Source organism: Hetaerina americana, unplaced genomic scaffold, assembly GCF_022747635.1.
Source record: "Hetaerina americana unplaced genomic scaffold, ioHetAmer1.1.p SCAF_7, whole genome shotgun sequence".
Taxonomy (NCBI): domain Eukaryota; kingdom Metazoa; phylum Arthropoda; class Insecta; order Odonata; family Calopterygidae; genus Hetaerina; species Hetaerina americana.
Window position 1 is genome coordinate 45,568,507 of NW_027287316.1, and position 18,010 is coordinate 45,586,516.

General features: G+C 33.8%; 1 protein-coding gene across 1 annotated transcript in view; it reads right to left on the reverse strand.

The window, feature by feature from the left end:
- Polr2A (RNA polymerase II subunit RpII215) overlaps positions 1-17,229 on the reverse strand; it is a 31,025-nt gene extending 13,796 nt beyond the window's left edge. The window contains exons 1-16 of the mRNA XM_071595832.1: positions 16,957-17,229; positions 15,092-15,224; positions 13,699-13,835; positions 12,832-12,993; positions 11,532-11,694; positions 10,539-10,669; positions 8,147-8,307; positions 7,703-7,924; positions 5,318-5,575; positions 4,472-4,682; positions 3,339-3,548; positions 2,566-2,734; positions 2,130-2,299; positions 1,923-2,051; positions 1,239-1,325; positions 446-581 (exon numbers count right to left, since the gene is read on the reverse strand). Of these exons, the coding sequence (XP_071451933.1) occupies positions 446-581; positions 1,239-1,325; positions 1,923-2,051; positions 2,130-2,299; positions 2,566-2,734; positions 3,339-3,548; positions 4,472-4,682; positions 5,318-5,575; positions 7,703-7,924; positions 8,147-8,307; positions 10,539-10,669; positions 11,532-11,694; positions 12,832-12,993; positions 13,699-13,835; positions 15,092-15,224; positions 16,957-17,037 (2,560 nt within the window). The 5' untranslated portion in view covers positions 17,038-17,229. The remainder of the gene's footprint in view (positions 1-445; positions 582-1,238; positions 1,326-1,922; positions 2,052-2,129; positions 2,300-2,565; positions 2,735-3,338; positions 3,549-4,471; positions 4,683-5,317; positions 5,576-7,702; positions 7,925-8,146; positions 8,308-10,538; positions 10,670-11,531; positions 11,695-12,831; positions 12,994-13,698; positions 13,836-15,091; positions 15,225-16,956) is intronic.
- Positions 17,230-18,010: the final 781 nt, after the last annotated feature.

An 18,010-nucleotide genomic window follows, 5' to 3' on the forward strand; every position in this document is an offset into this window, starting at 1 on the left:
GGAACAATGTAGTGCCTATGGGCAAGTGGGATATTGTAGTACCCCATTAATATGATTTGCTATAATGTTCACGGATTTTCAACGCATGAAAATAATCAAGAATTTTTCTGAAGAATAAAGAAATGAAGGTCTGCAGTTTTTTAATGAAGAATCATCATTTCATCATTAGTCTAGAAACCAGCAAATAATATAACATTTCACGTTAAGAACCAAAAGAGAACTACAAGGTGAATGATTTTTACACTCTGAAATTGTTGCATTGAAATGCACATTAGCGGATGACTCTGTTAAAAGTTACTGTTGCCGCATCTCCCGCAGTTTCTTTGGAGTTCATAGGGATGTTACACAGCACAGAAATGTCAAAGCAGCCTTAATTTCAATTTGGAAGCATTCATTCATTCATAGATGAAGAAACTCTTTGAGATATGTACAACAAAATTAGTACCTGTTTCAGCAGTTTTCACAGCAGTATCAATAAGACCTTCTCTTCCTCCCATGGCGTGGAAGAAGAATTCGGACGGTGTCAAGCCGGCAAGGTATGAGTTTTCAACAAAACCCCTGGACTCAGGACCATAATCATCCTACGATAAAAAGAAATTTCACTTTTCTGGACAGTATTTCTAAAGTAATAGATTAAAAAGACTCGACCAACTAAATAACTTCTTTTCTTTAGATATTTCTTAAACAATGCCCTCATCTTATATTGCTCACTACTTTATGCTGATGTACGGATTGAAAAAGGAAAGATGAGCAATAAACTAATCCTATTCTTAATATGAGAACAATATTCAAACACTTTAGCATGATATGTCTGTCAAGAGTAAATAAAATAGCGTTTAATGCCAGCTAACAAAATAGTAGGAAATAAATTATATCTCTCCAACGTGGTTTTATGTCCCATTTAAGAACAAGCATTTCCAATTAATTATTAATACACGCATTTAATAAACAAACATAAAAATTAGACAAAATATTTATGAAAACAAAATTTGCATACAATTTCTTGTAATTTCTGGTGCTTTTGTGAATAGTTAGGCATTATGTATCTACAAACTAAAACACTTATAATTAATGAATAGCATCAAGTCAATAGCTTTCAATTTGAAACTTTTATCAATGTAAATTTCAAGTAGAATGCAGCCATAAAACTTGGTTTACTTTGCATAACAGAGGATATAATAGTATGAAATTATGTTAGCACTAAACCATAGATATTAATGTTAAGGCAAAAAACTTACCTTGATGAAATGAGGCAATGTTCTTTTACGAAAGCCAAAAGGTATACGCTTTCCTTCAACGTTTTGCTGTCCCACACAAGCAATAACCTGTCAAATTTTGAACTGAATATTACAAATAAATCCACAAGTAGTAGTTATACTAAAAATAAAATTAGTTAAGTCGCATTAATTTAATCAGCCCTCCTCTCCTTTTGCATGAAAATAAACTTCAGAAACAAAGCCATTAAAATTGCTAAGAAATTTAAGAATTCTTTATCAAAGGCACAAACAAAATGAAGTTATAGTCACAAATTAAACTCCCATTAATAAATTAAAATACTAGAAGAAAGCCCTCAGCAAAAAGAGAAAAGATGGGTGCTTTATAACCTAATATTAATTATATATTTAGGTATTACTTTCATTTCAAGAAAATGAGAAATTTCAAATGTCATTCAATATATACACTAAAAAATATAGCTAATCCAAGTAATGAACCTTTGGTATAATGTTTCTGGCAGTCTAACTCATTGATCAGAGTTTAATCATTTCAAACAATTGGTTGGGAATTTTAAGATGCATACACATTGTCCCAATTAAAGTATACCATCATTATCACTAATTAATTATAAAAGAACCAACCAAATAATGACTAACTTAACTGTAAGTAATCAGTCGTATGCATAGCAATATGTAGCCTACACTAACCTGAGAAATATTGATGTTGGAACCTTTGGAACCTGACACCACCATAGCTTTCAGGTTATTATATTCAGTCAAGGATTTTTTAGCAGATCCACCAGTCTTGTCTCGAGCATCGTTTAGGATGCGGTTCACCTAATACACAAATACACATCATGAGTGACAATTCAAAATTGACAGCAAGAAAGAAGAAAATTTATAGGACAAGCATACCTGGTTTTCAAAAGTCTGCCTCAAAGTGTTACCAGGAGTGGGCTCCAACTCCATGTTATGAGCTTTGTGAATAACCTCAATCACGTCCTCTTTGGCTTTCCTAATAGCTTTCTGAATCTCCAAGTAAGTCTGAGGATCGGCAATAGTGTCACCAATACCAATGGAATGACCTAAATAAAAGCAAATACATCATAAATGGTCAAATTTTTCTCCACAACCAGAATATTTATTTACATTATCCAGAAGAATATGAAGAATCATTATCAATATTTATCCATGACAAATTGGTCCAATGAATTTGCTTTATTATGAAAAACAGCCAACTGATTCTCAAATAAGAACAAGTTGAGATCACAATTTAGATGCTAAGAGCAAATAAATAGGTTAGTTGCAAGTCCGTCAACTCACAACAGTGTCAGTAAAAAATTCAACCTACCTTCAAGAAGAAGCCAGTTATTCACCACAGTCTGAATGTTACCATAAAATCGTCCACACACTTCATGCCCCAATTCCAACATACAAATATGCAGAAGGGAGCCAGCAGATGTACCCAGAGTCTTTTTGCAGAGAATTCCCATAACTAACTCACCATGCTCTACCATTACCTATTAGAAAAATAATTAATTGAGTAAATAGTTAAGTCAAGAGATTCAAGGGAATATATGCACTTTACACATGGCTTTTATTTTACACTTTTTGCTATAGTTCAACCAGGTAACCTTTCATAATTTTACTATTCTGATACATTTTTTTATATATTAGGCAAAATACAAAGCAATAATCTTTGTTAATGGATCAATCAGAAAAAAATCACAACTTTTATATAAGAAAAAGAAGCTACACCAATTTAATGCAAGCATTTTACAGTATTTTCAGTTTGAGTAGCATATAAGCACGCAATCTTTGAATCAAACATTTCAACTGCTTTACAAATATGAAAAAATTATATCTTGAAAATCTTTTGTAAAAAACATTATACCAAATCTTGCATCCCATATTAGTTGTCAGCTATCTCGAGTGGCCTAAATGTATGTCCTAAAACTCCTGGTGTTGGGGGAGCACTACCCACACCTGACCTGGTTCATAGCTGGTTTACTTATTCTTTATGGATATGCATATAAATAACTCAGTGTAGAAAGTTTTTCGGCATTTTTAAATGTTTACTATATCAATCTTAGATGACCATAGATGCTACCATTCATAATTCACCTTGGTATCACCAGGAGAGATCCAACAATATGGTCCATCATCTTCATCATCAGGATGAGTGGAATGTGTACGGATCATGTTTACATTACCAGGAATGATCAATGAGAAAACTTGCTTGCCAGTCCAAAGAGGCTTTGGCTTCAAAATAGCCGGTTGCGGCATCTTTCCATCCCAAATTGGTAGATGCATCAAGATGTTCATCATTTGTTCCTGGAAAATGAGTTTAAAAAGCAGTTTCACCAACCACTCTTGCTTCAAGCTTCTCACATCATGTGTACACAGTAAGTGAAACAAACCAAAATTAGAGAAAAGCAAAATTTACATGACAATATAACACGAGAGTGCACAATACCATTACATAATATTATTACTAAAAATTTCACAAAATTAACTCTCAGGTTTTTCTAAGCAAACAGAAGAGGTAAAACCCATCAAGTTTTGTTTAAACCAAACAAAAAGAGTCACAAATCATATACCACAACCTGGGCAGTGAATTTCCCTTCCCCATATTGAAAAGAGTCAACTGGATTTTTCTATTAGATGAAAGAAGGGACTAATTGGTCCTAACGTTGTTGGCCTGCATGAATTGTAAAATTCATTATCAACGCCAATACATTGTACTTTTAAGAAGTATTCTTCAAACAAAATATGACGTAGCTTTATGGCAGTACAATGAGAATTATAAATTCACAAGATTAATTATGGATTTATAACCTACATTCTAAAAAATATACCCAAATAATCCTCTAATTTGGCTTGAGTGACTTTCCATAACCAATCACTAGGTTTTTCAATAACTAATAACCAATTCCATAACAATGCATTAAGGGGTTTAACAAAACTTTGTGGTTTAACTTTCATAGTTGGACATGTACTTATACTTTCTTTGCTTGTGTGAGTGGGCATGTCAACTATTTTATGGGAATTCCCTCACAGTCGTAGACATCCCACCAAATAAGCTAGGGCACAGAGGATTCTTTGCAGGAATAGAGTTAAGAGGACATAGTGCATAACATATTAATCCCTGATCTTAAAGTACTCTAGTCAATGACACACATGTCAAAACATTTCTCTTGAGTTTCACCTATGCTGAATGAATTATTTAAGATCTTATGCACATGACTGAAACATACCTTTTCCAGGAAGACATCTCTCTTGGTCATTTTCCTGACTGCCGTAAGTGTATCCTGCACAATACCCATGACAGGTTTGTTTGCCTGAGGAGTGATGATTTGTCGAGGAGTCACATGTATATTTTCGACTTCAGCTCTTGTTTCCATTGACTGGGGAACATGGAGATTCATCTCATCTCCATCAAAGTCAGCATTGTACGGAGAAGTAACACTGCAATTATATCATGCAAAATATTTCACATGAACAATTAATACAAAATTTTTTACCATTTTAAATGCTTTTAATGAAAGATGTATGCTTTTTCCAAAGTATAAAGGCATTCTCCAGTAATGAATGGGGGACACAATATCCATGAAAATGGCATTGATATACAAATCCCAATTAAATGAGAGCATGAGTACAGTCGAAATCTATTATGACAAGTTCTGACAAAAGTTATAAAATCACTATTTCGTAATTCAAAAAATTATTGCAAAGAATTGAGGCAAAGAGCTTAAACATTAAAACCTAGACAAACATCTTTGTTGAAATGACAGGCAAAAATGGACAGACCCAAATACAATTCAAAAACTAGCAAGATCTTGAGTAACCATACATTTGTCCTCATTAACCGTCTATGGTCATTGAAATTAGGATGATAAAATTCTTTCAAGCTGATTGCCCAGTTTATTCAGCTGACAACATATTGACCTGGCAAACCACCCTTGAAGAGAAGTGAGTTTCTGAACTACAATGAAATATAGAGGCCCTTGAAAAAAAACCACCATAAAGCACTCTAAAAATAAATTAAGCCCTCTTTGATAGAGCTCTTCAATAAATGACAACAAAAATGAAAAATTACAAACCTGAGGTTCATGCGAAATGTTGACCATGGAAGGACTTTGACCCTGTGTCCCATCATAGACATTTTGTGTAGAGTTGGCTGCCGATTGAAAATGACAAGATCACCATCTCTGATATGTCTCTCCACACGATAACCACACTGCAAATGTAGATCTGATGGTTTGGGATGAAATCGAAGATCTATGCGCTCACCATTGTCTCTGACGATATACTTGGCACCTGGATACTGAGAATTTCCACGCCTCACTAATTCTTGCATCCTGAAATTTTTGATTACAATTTAGGGAAAATGGAATTTTTTTTAAAATCAAAAAGATGAAAAGACATGAGCCAAATTCATCCGTGCAAACAGTTCCATGTGGTATTACAAATTTTCAGAAAGTCATTGATTGAGTGATTTATTGAGGTTCTTTTGTTCCTAAAGACACGTTTGAGACATGTAAGGAACAAGTCACATTGCTTGCAAATATTCCCGACAGACACAAACACAAATGCAATTGGAGTTTGAATTCAGACGATAGTCACAAATAAAAAAGAAAACTGTAAACAAGAGCAGTAACAGAATATGTAGGAATAAACTTATTTATCAAAAGAGAGAGATATGAATTCATCCACAGTGTACAATTACACACAGGAACTGATGAAGTTTAGATTAAAATGACAACATGTATTCTGTTTCCCTTAGTTTTCTAGACCATGCTTTCAGGAATTTGACACCAGCATAACAAGAGTTCTTAGCAAATATAGCTGAGTTGCGAGTAGTTATCCTCAAGTCATTACACCCTCTTGTGCTGTGCCTATGAACAATAGCATTGGTTATAAAACTGAACATGGCTTTGTTTTGCTATACAATAATAACAGCATAGAAAATATACAAACAGAGAATAGTGAAAATTAAAATTTTTTTAGGTAAACACGGAATAGTATGACACATGATTAAGGTTGTTTCCAAGAGGATAGTGATTTGAAAAGCCTATTAAATATTGGTTCAAAATGCAATACTAACTTTGCCCATGTAAAATACAATAAATTTACCTTTATTCATAAGTACAAACTTTAAAAATACAAATTACTATGACTGTTAGCAAAATGCAGAGAAAAACATGGAATCATATTTTGTAACTGAAGTCTTCTGTTACCCTAACATTGCTTCTGAGAAAATTAAAGAATGGGAGGGATATGACCGTGTAATATCAAATATTTAACTACAATGATATACACAGATAACATAATTACACATTATGTTAGTTTGATTGAAGTGGGAATTTCAGTTTCATGTGACTTTATACATGCTTAAATGATTTTTCCATCTTTGTCATACTACTATTATTTGAAAAATCCAGACAGATGGAAACAGACATTTTACTTAACAATGAATAACTATTACAAAACTATAATTTATTCATTGAATTTTATAAGGGTATACAATCAGAAGGGAATGGTTTACTTGAATGGAAGTGACAAACTCACAGTGATGGTGCACTTTTGCACCGATTGATACAAGACATTTGGGAATAATATGTTTTAACTATGAATAATGACATGGATCACAATAAAGATTAATTTCAAGTTACTGGCCTTATCACCAAACAATTAATAAGAATAAGCTCAAACTTAAAGTGAAAACCATCTGGTGACTTGAAGGCTGCTATCACCAAATTACCCTGGAGTGATTGAATTATGTGAGACAATCTTTGAAAACCTTTAGAATGAATAGTTTTTTTATGCCATCCTTACGAATTTCTTGCAACTATGCAACTTCATATAAATTTCAAATGGCGAGTAAATATTATCATTAGGGGGTTTAAATGAAAATCATTTTCACTACGTTCTCTTCCGCCTGTTATAATTGAAGTTTGCAATTTCAAAGTGACATTTTTGATACAAACAGAGCACATTGAGATGTCGCCTCATTTTGTTAGTAGGCCAAATTACTGCCTTTGTTAAATTCATAAAGTATTTTGGAAATTTTATTAACTTCATGCTTTACATAAAATTTTTCATACATACTGTCTTTAGTAAAATCTACAAATATATTTTTACCATTTTTAGTACTTCAATGACCTCTTTAAAACTTAATATAAATTTCCATACTTCACCACAAGCAATGCCTTTTTCAATTTTTCCATTGCATGCTCCTACACTAGATATAAAACCACTGACAACACTTTTGAAGCACTTTAAATTAAGCGAATCCTTCGGATTTTTTACTGCCTTATCTTAAATGTATTACCAGGTATGCACAGGTACAATACATTTGCATTACGACAGCAAAAACTAATAGATTACATAATTATAATAGAAAGATTATCATTCAACAAATGAAAAGTTATTAATTTCAAACAGCTAAAAGAAAATCAACTTTTACATTTTGAGAGAAAACTTACTTGTCAATGTTAAAGGGAGTTACAATTTCTGGAAATGTAAGATTCTGTGCGATGGATCTTGGAACACCAACTTGGTCAATTCTTAGATTTGGATCAGGAGTGATGACAGTACGTGCAGAGAAGTCAACACGTTTACCCATAAGATTTCCTCGAATTCTGCCTTCCTTACCCTTTAGCCTAGCTTTGATGGCCTTTAAGGGTTTTCCAGACTTCTGCATAGCCCTGAAAAAAAATGCTTGAATATTAAAAACTGCTAAGAAGTGTACAGACAATATTTACACATTCGACAAAGTTCAAGGCAGTAAACATCCAACAATATATCAAAGGTATTTCAGCCTTTTCTGGTAGTATGCTTATCAATTGGGTTTTAAACTGCAACTACCATTCTAAACATAAATTATATAATTACTATAAAAAAATAATTCAAATGATGATCTTCCCTACCTTGGTAAACCAGGCATGTCGTTATCTACTAGTGTGGCTACATGAAATTGCAGCATCTTAATATTTTCTGAAAGAACATGAGCTGCAGCACCAGCTTGCTCATTGCGAAGCAGCTCATTATTTGCCTTTATGATGTCAGAGAGTTTGTGGGTCAAATCATCCTGAAAAAAAATTACAAAAATTAGTAAAGAAATAAGAAGAAAACTCAATGAATTAGCAATGAACTAAAACATGGAAACATCTTAAACAATTTTAGCCGTCACACATGAAGTACACCAACATCTGAAGAATGAATATTACACTGAAGCACGGCCTCTTATGTGAAATTTGAAACCATAGTTGGATGATCGCTTTCATTTTTTCTTGAGTTCCTATACACTGCAGGTAGAGATGAAATACATATTTCTTCTATCTACTACTAGGGCTATCGGATTTGTTTGTCTGACCTCTTGCTTGGCCCTTGAGAAAAATCCTACCATGCCCTGAAGCTCAATCCCAATGGTTTGATGAACATTCAGGGCAACTTTTTTTTATTTTAAGTGAAATCCTACCTAGGTTGACAAGCAGAAAAAGTATTCTTACAGTAATCTTCTATGTTCTTTGCAAAGTTAGAATAAAGTAGAGGGGTTTATATACACTAATCAAATGAAAAAATTGAGTTGAACAAAGAAAAATACAAAAGAATATGTAGTTTTTGCTCCATTACTGAAGGGATCAGTAGCAAAATCATATGGGCCTAGAGGCCGAAACCAATTTCACTATGAAATATCTGTGGGAGTCAAAAGTTTGTCATTGTTTTAATCAAGTTTTTGCTACCTATTATTCATCATATTTATTGTATTAACAAGGCATATTACTGGGAGCCATCTTAAGATCAGCAAATCCTATCAACCACAACATTTCCTAAGCATATATGTTGAAAAAACCAGAGATAACAAGCAACTCTTGTCTCACTACCCTGCCAATCACTACTAATTCTGATTCTTTATCTGCTACCATTACCTTGGCCATTTCATTAATGTAAAAGTTTTAAATGAGTCACCTATCCCACCAATCCACTCCTCTATTCCTCAATATCTACATTAATGTTTCTCACTCTACATGATCCAATACCTTCTCACAACCCACAAGGAACGCCCAGGCATCCTGATTATATTCAATGTTCTCATCACTGCAATGGTATAATGCAATCCTTTCCCTTTCAGATCCCACTCTGATTTTGCCTTGGTAGTTATTTGAACTATTTTTAACCTACCATTGATGATTCTTAAAACTACCTTTTCAGCACATGAAATTAAAAGTTGTTCTACATCTTCCAAGACAGCTGCTTAACACTTTTTTCAGGATTGGAATCAAAACTGACGAAAGAAAATCTTCCGGCCATATCCCTCCCTCATAATTGCTATCCATAAGTTGAAAAAATCCCTTCCTTCCATTTTCCCTAAAGTCTCTAATAACACTGCGGGGATATTAGCTACCCCTACTGCATGCATCAATAAATTGAAACTGAAACTGAGAGACCTACCTCACAGAAACAGTAAAAAAAAGAGAAAAATAAGAGATGAGAAAATAACCATACAATGCACTCTTGGATAAAAGTAAGATCACTTAGTTCCTAGATTCTAACTACCAACATTTCGGTGATGAATACAACCTCGTTTTACTCATTTTTCTTCCAACTTTTAGGAATCCAATTGCTACTTTTTATGAATAAACCCTCATTGTTGTACATATCACTTGTTTCAACACCGGCAGTCCTACTTTACAGTTTTGATGTTTTTTTGGGTCTGCCTTCACTATGGCTACACCAAACAAAAAACTGGTGCCATAAGACAATTTCACAAAACTCTCATCAGGAATTCTCAATGCTTACCTTAGTCCCAACTTCTTGACAAATTTACTGAGTTTACTGAAAGATTTTTCCTGAATTTTTTTATAATTTGTGGATTATCATTACAACTCTTCCTGAATTCCTAACTTTCTACACAAGCACCCAACCTGAGAATGCTAAATAACGGGAATGAAGATACAAATCCCCAAATAGAACTTTTGGCGGTCTCTGAAGAGGAAGAAGAATAGTACACTCCTTACTCCCTTTTAAGAAGGTCCTGAGTTTACTTATGAGTCAAGAGTTCAATGAAAAGCACCGGAATAATGTTGGATACCAACTTTTCCATCAGTGATTATAGGCAGAAAAAAACTCCTTGTGGTACAATTGTAATATGTAATTGAACAGATGACACCTGGTATGAACAGTTAAATGACCAATAAAGAGTTATGAAACACAGAAGACAAAGAAAACTCTACAAGTCACCACAATATGTGAGCACTCCACATCAAATAAAAAATACTCTTACAGTTCATGTTAAAAATTAATCGTGAACCAACCCACCTGATTCCTAGCAGATCCATACATTACAACTGCAGGTCTCACAGACAACGGTGGTACAGGTAGTACAGTGACTATCATCCAATCAGGTCGGGCATACTTTGGATCCATTCCCATGATGAAACACTCTTCATCTAAGAGAAAATTCATCACATTAAAATTTCTGAACCATGTCAACTGATGAAAGTATTCATGCATACTCCTTAACAATTTAAATAAAACATACTGTTCCGTATTAGTGTACATGTATGACGTCAAACATGTAAGTGGCCTTATTCTTTTTGTTCCACGGCAACAAGGACTAAAAGCTAATAAAAATTCACATTACAGATTACCTTTAAAGATATACAGCATGGAATTTGTCCAAGCAATCAGGTAGATTTTTAGAATAACACCTAAGGCCAATATACTGAATTTCAACCCTGGGTAATTTCCCCGAGTTGAAATTAATTAAGCGACAATACCACTATCAATAAGAGATTATGTAAATAGAATTTGTATCCATTATAGCCATTGGAAGTTTCCCAGCATAAATATATCTTTCGTTACATAAGGTCATCTAGAATGAAACCATAGGATACACAATTGTCTATCCAATAAAATGGTACATGTTCAATGAGGTCTTACAAATTTTAAAGTTTTGCTTAAACACTTAAAAATCTATGCTATTATTACAATAACCATTACTCTTTCAAAGGGTGTTTTTTTGCAAAAAATGAGATGAGACATTAGAGATCCAATAATTTTCACTCAAGTAAAATGCTTGAGATAGGTGGCACAAAAAATACTTGCATATAAATAATTATAATTGGTATAAAGCCAGATTCTACAGTTTACCTAACTTAATATAAGTCCATGAAAATTATTCAACTGTTTTAATGAACACTTACTGTTAAGTTCGACAATAGTCGAGTGAAGTTAGGAAAATCTCAAAAATCCATTCATTTAAATTAATCTATATTACTAACTAAATTTGCCCTAATATTCTCCATGTACCAGTTATGTGTTTGAAGATTTCCCAAACCCGTTCTGCACTAAGGGCCATTTTCTTCTCTTGAGAATCTTCATTCACATGTTTCCATTCAACTGTAAGGTCAAGCCCTGCCCGCCTGATACTTGGCTGGTAGCGGCCACATCCACCATGGCCTGCTTTGCGATTCTGCAAGAAAAACAAATATTTTGGTGAATAATATCCAAATGCTAGATACATAGACTCAAATGTAAAGTTGTACATGTACAGACAAAGGGTCATTCATGTGTGGAGGAACTGATAAACCATGGACATTCTAAGTATCATTTTCCAAAATAATACAAGATGTGTAACAAGTAACTTACAGTGTAAATGAAGTAGTGCATCTCCAGTTTACATAGTGACTGCTGAGATGGAAAATGTAATATATATTCTCAATTGACTTTAAGATGTTCATCCAAAGGTAAGTAAAAGTAAAAGATACATTTAAATGCCATCGGAGTATGCACTTTTCACCACAGAGTAGCAGAGAAAACATCCAAGTTATCATTATTCTAAATCTGTCCCATTTACCTACATGTTAGATAAGAAAAATTGCAGGGATTGTGTTTTCCCAATGCTCCCAAAAAAAACTGCTTGTAACACAACCATATGCACCATGCATATATTGTGATAAGGCCTTGGGAAACAAAGAAATTACTAAATGTCATAAGCATTTTAGGTCCTCTGAAATGTAGAAGGGATGGAATACATTAACAAGCCACAATGGCTTCCACTGCTTACTTTGAAAATGTCCATATAGATTTAAGTGTCTTGTAATTAAAATATCTACTACACAAAAAATCATCTAATATGGGTGCAGACTCTTTGTAATAAAAATCTTCAGCTTAAAAGCTTCATAAATGAAAAGCTATCACAATGAAAATGTAATAACTGTGTTAGCCTGAAAATACTGTCTAAAATTCTAAACCATAATTATATCACAAAATTTAATTTATAACAGCACAAATAGTCAACACTTTCCAAACAATAATTCAAAATCACGGAGAAAATCAGTCTATTTCACGAAATGGCATAATACATTTAAATACCAAAATAATTGGGTAAACATTACTAAAAAGAAAGAAAGACTCGTACTTTTCCACAGAGTTTATTATATGGTGAAACGCGTTGTACCGTCTAATAAAATCTGTGGAAAAGTACGAGTCTTTTTTCTTTTTAGTAATGGATATTAAATACTTCCACGAAGTGAAGCCTGAAACAATAGAATATAATTGGGTAAAATTTATATATAACGTTATAGCAAACTGTCATAACACAACTAACCTGTTGGCCTCCTCCGGGGTCATCAACACCATCCTTTTGTATGTCCATTTCATCACCACCTTCACATATATTTTTTCCTTTACATAAATCATACACAAATGTCAGTCTCTTCCTGGGCTGGCCTTTTGATTTCATTACAATTTCTTTTATTTTTGGATTATTCTGTAAAGAATAACAAAAGTATATTCAATTATCCACCCTAACACTGACTTATACAGGCACAGGATATATCTGAAAAAATGTACGTAGTATTGGGAATATCACTCATTGAAATTAAGTAGTAGTAGTTAAAAGGGGATATAATCCACATCCAAATCTATTTGTGCCATTTGGGATAGGTGAATAAAATGGTAGTGGAAAGATTCTCCAGGAACGGCAAAAGAGGAAAAGAAACCCAGTGATGGCATTGGTCCACCCTTATCAAGAGGGATCACAAGGCAATGAAAGAGGTCCATAATTTAACATCCCATATAAAGGATAGCATATTTCACTCTAACTGCTCTCTAAATGCAACTGAAATACATATCTGTAGAACACTGAAAAATTCTGCCACCACCAGGGTTTATTGCCAGGCCTTAGGGTGGGAAGCCATTATCATATCACTACTGGCTAGCACACCCATACAGACACTTTTAGATTTCAGCACTTAACCCTAACTTAAACTAACTCCAAAGGTTATTACATGGTGAAAATTTTTTAATTGATAACATTGAACGCACACAAGAAAATCTGTTTGTATTTTCTCAAGCTGCTTACTCTCAAGTCATACATAATGAATAAAAAAGGGAGTAATGTTTACATTTCAACATAGTATCAACAATCTTCATATTTAGTAGATAAATCAATTTCTACAAGATAGATACTTACTGGGCTTACAAGTAACTTTGAACAGTAAAAACAAACACATCTAAGGATTTTGATTGTTTTTGTGATAAAACCAATATGAAAGACTGGTTTTGCCAAGTCTATGTGCCCGAAGTGGCCAGGGCATTCTGTCATATTTCCTGTAAAAGAAAGCAAAATAGACAAATTAGCACAAACATTTTATGCTTGGAAAAATTATTTTATAATAAGAATACATCTATAAATCACATTTAGATGTCATCAGGATAAACCTAAATTTAACCCCTTTTTGACAACATATGATAGTAATTTAATTATAAATTACAGATTCAGGTATGATGTGGTGGAACTGTTGCATAATAACACAGACAAATTATGCAGTGCACCGAAACTATCCATGAATAAATCTTTATTTAGGGGAAAATTGTGGTAGTCTTCGTCTCTGTTATTACGAAAGAAATTCTTCAAATATCACTCAATTTCTTGTTTTGAGTGTTAGTTGTAGTATGATATATTTTAAAAATGAATAAATATAACTTTTGAATTCCACAGAATTTTATTTAGACTTGATCTGAGTTTTGACATTCAACATCATCGGGTCTGGTCCCATCCTGCTCGGATGTCCCAGGTCTGGTCCTGATAATGATGTTGAACGTCAAAACCCAGGCAGTGTCTAAATAAAATACGGTGAAATTACAAATTTATAATTTTTCATAATAAAATGAATGGACTCTTCACTTCTCAAACAATCAATTATAGTATCAGTTCATAAGTGTGTTGGCAAAATTCTGAAGCCAGTGGAGCTAATAGAAATAGTTGTGTAGTTTGCAGAGGGGAGATGTTCAGGGAGAGTTGGAATGGTGGAGGGAGATGGGGTGAGGTGTCATATTAGCTTACTCTTAATGAAAAGCACCAAGAATTTTACAATTCAACATCCCATCGAACTGGTGGTTTATCCACTTTTAAGAGCTCACCACACTGTATCCCAATTAGGGATTGGGACACCATTGAATAACCCTACTAACCCTGCTTTCAGAAACTAGCCCATATAGAAACTGGATACCCACTTAGACTCTGATCATTATTGACTGCCATTTTCAAATGATAAATAGCCAGATTTTTACACCTCTATAGGCAGTCATATTAATGAATAATACTGATGCAAAAGCAGTTATTCACCAAAAGATAGGTTTTGCAAACATACTGTTGCAACTTTCTCAACCAAAAAAAATGTTTTGAAAACCCTATAAACAATCCCAAACCATTTTATAATAAAATTGCTAATTTATTCAAATCTCTATGTTTCTGACAGAACACATCTCTATAAATCCATCTACGAGTGCTGGAATACCAAATTTACATTTAGAAAAAAAGTATGTCAGAAGGTTAGAAATACAAAATTTGTAAAGAAAATTACCAGCACAGGTTTGGCAGCGGGAATGTCGATCAATGACACCTTGCCGGGGATCCATAAGGCCACCAAGTTTGGGCCGTCCTCCCTCCATTGTCTCTGAGAAGCGAACGCCACCATCGGTAACTGACATTCGGCGCTGAAATAGGAAAAGGTTTTTTACAAATACAGAAAAACAAGAGAAAATAATTGCAAAATTAGACTCACAAAACAAAACTCTTATTATAATAAATGAAATGGCCCTTCAATCCATGTGATACATCCAAATGCTGACTTAGCGAGTAACATAAGTGACACATGGTCACCAAACTAAATTTGTAATAACTTTTACTTGACAACTACCAACTTGAATCCTAAAGCATGGGAACGAGATTGGTATTCTTAGTCCTTCTTGACATTAAAATGCCCAGTGGTACCTCTTCATTTAAGAATAAAGTATTATTCTTGAGAATGGAATTATATTATCATGCCAGTGTCTCTGTCAATGAGTTCCACAATAAGTTCTGGAAGGATTTGCCAGCAGTAATACTAATGGTGTAAGTAGCATATGCTTACATATTATGAGTTTTTAAGACAGAAATTTGAAAATCGGGGGTTGATTTATGAGTTCAATATAACTATTCTGTCAAAATGCAAATAAAAAATAAGAACTGCATTATTCATGGCAAGAATATCCGCAGACAAGTGTATCGGTATCCTTGCATTTTTAATATTACCGGATATTTTCCAACAACTATAATGATCTTTTGAACAATTTCGAAGTAACTAAAATTGGTGAAGTTTTTCTCTCGCTTTTAATACCATTCCATTACACGAGTGGCTGCAAGGCGAAACATCAAGCAGGTATAATCGAAACTTAAATATTTATAATAGGTTTTACATGATGAAAAACTAATAATTAAGCCAAAGTCAGAGTCGTTAGCAAGTCTTTAAGGCTATTTATAACTTGTGCCCTGACGGTATTGTGCGTGCAGAGAAATTTAGCATACAATACTTTAGTTGAACAAAAGATGACATGGTTCATAGAAAATATTTCGCAGGTTTCAACATACTTCGCACATGGTAACCTAAACAAATTAATAATTAAATACATTGAACGTTCACCTCTTCATAAAAAGGCTATCTTGGACTTGATTGGTGAATTCTACTCATATTCCTAGTTACTTTGAATATGACATAAATAATACTTGGCTCACGTTGGAATTGACGATCAGAGTCTAGTAGAAAGTGATATTCTCATGAAATGAAAACCATAAACAAAATAAAAAAGTGATTTCGCAAGAGAATTAGAAGAAAATGTCTTACTTGAAGCAAGAAGTTTTGAATTTCGGGTATGATAGCAGTCCCGATGATATTGTTTGACTAGACCCCTAGAAAAATTCATCTTTCACACTGACGAAATCTGATACTACGTGAAGCTTGTACTAACTTACACTTCGGACCTGACGATTTGGCATTTTGGAACAAACACATTGAAGAGAGGTTAAAAGAGTACACTCCGTTTCATTTTATTTGTATTGCTCAAAGTACATATGCGGCGAGCGCGTATTAACTCCATTTCAATACTTAGTAAGTACTTCATAGGGCAGAACACAGGGACAAGGCTGGTTAGAGAATACAGCAATCAATTCAAAGGTGCAATTAGAGGTATAAGCCATAATTTCTCCGACTATATAAAAATACAACTATATCCGTAATAATTCACATACAACAGTTAAATCTAGCCATACGCATGAGATTTAACTTCATTTTTCTGAGTTCGCAGTAATGCCTGCTACGACCTTCCACACCAATTAGGTCAAGGCAGAATATTATACGAATTCAATAAACAACTACACGCTGCATATTTATACACATTAAAAGTTACTTACAATCTCATCTGGACTTATTATGCCAAACTGGACACGTTTCACAGTCCGAATTGTGGCTTTAGAATCAGTACATAACGCCATTTTGCAAAACTTCCTTCAGAGCCAGAAGGCGTACAAATATACAGAACGGGAAACACTTGAACACGCTATGCGACACTTTATTTATACGTGTTTAATAAGGAGTTTCGATACATGAAACCCTATGTTTCCCGGTCGAATATCCGAGTAAAAGTCTTTAATCAACTAATACTTTACTCTTAGATTAGCACACTTCCCCGACATTACAGGAATGGCGGTCCCTACGCGCTCAGACGGGGATATATATACATGAACAGGGGGGGGGAAGGAAGTGGAATGGGGATTTCAAGATACGTCATGTGTGTCCAGGTTCCCGAAAAGTCCGGGACTACTCTAGCGCGTTGCAATTGCCGTTACGTCACTATTAGAGCGCCAAAGCGTTGCCTTACAAACGTTTTGACATTTTCCAGCCGGCAATTGCACAGAAGTTTTTAAAAACTGCTTCAGCAAGTAAATTTACTTTCCAATCGATATTTTTTGAGTAGTTTGTACTTTTATTGGCCCTATTTCACAATGGAATTGTTCTACCTAAAGAAAAATAGATGCGGGATGCCGTTCGTCATCTAACGAATTAAATTTTTCCTGGCTAACTTGGAGGAAGGACAGGTTAGATTGGAAGCCTTTTTTTTGTTAAATTACTGAAATTTTGATCTAGATTAATAATTATTGTACTATATGCAGTTCTGACTGTAAAGATTTAGCTAAATGCCAAATATTTCATCCCACGAACTCTTGAACAACATACCTGCTTACATATCATATTTATTTTAACTGTTTATAATTGGGCGATCTCCCACTGTTAAGAAACAGAATATCGTTTATTGTAGATTATAACGTTCGAGTGATTGGCTTTGTGTTGATTTTTTCCAAATGATAAAATTTCTAAAATGTAAACAAAAAGACCAATTAATATTATTTGCTGCTTCACGTTCGTTGTAAAAAAATGTTCACTTTCGTGCAATTCAACCTTAATAAT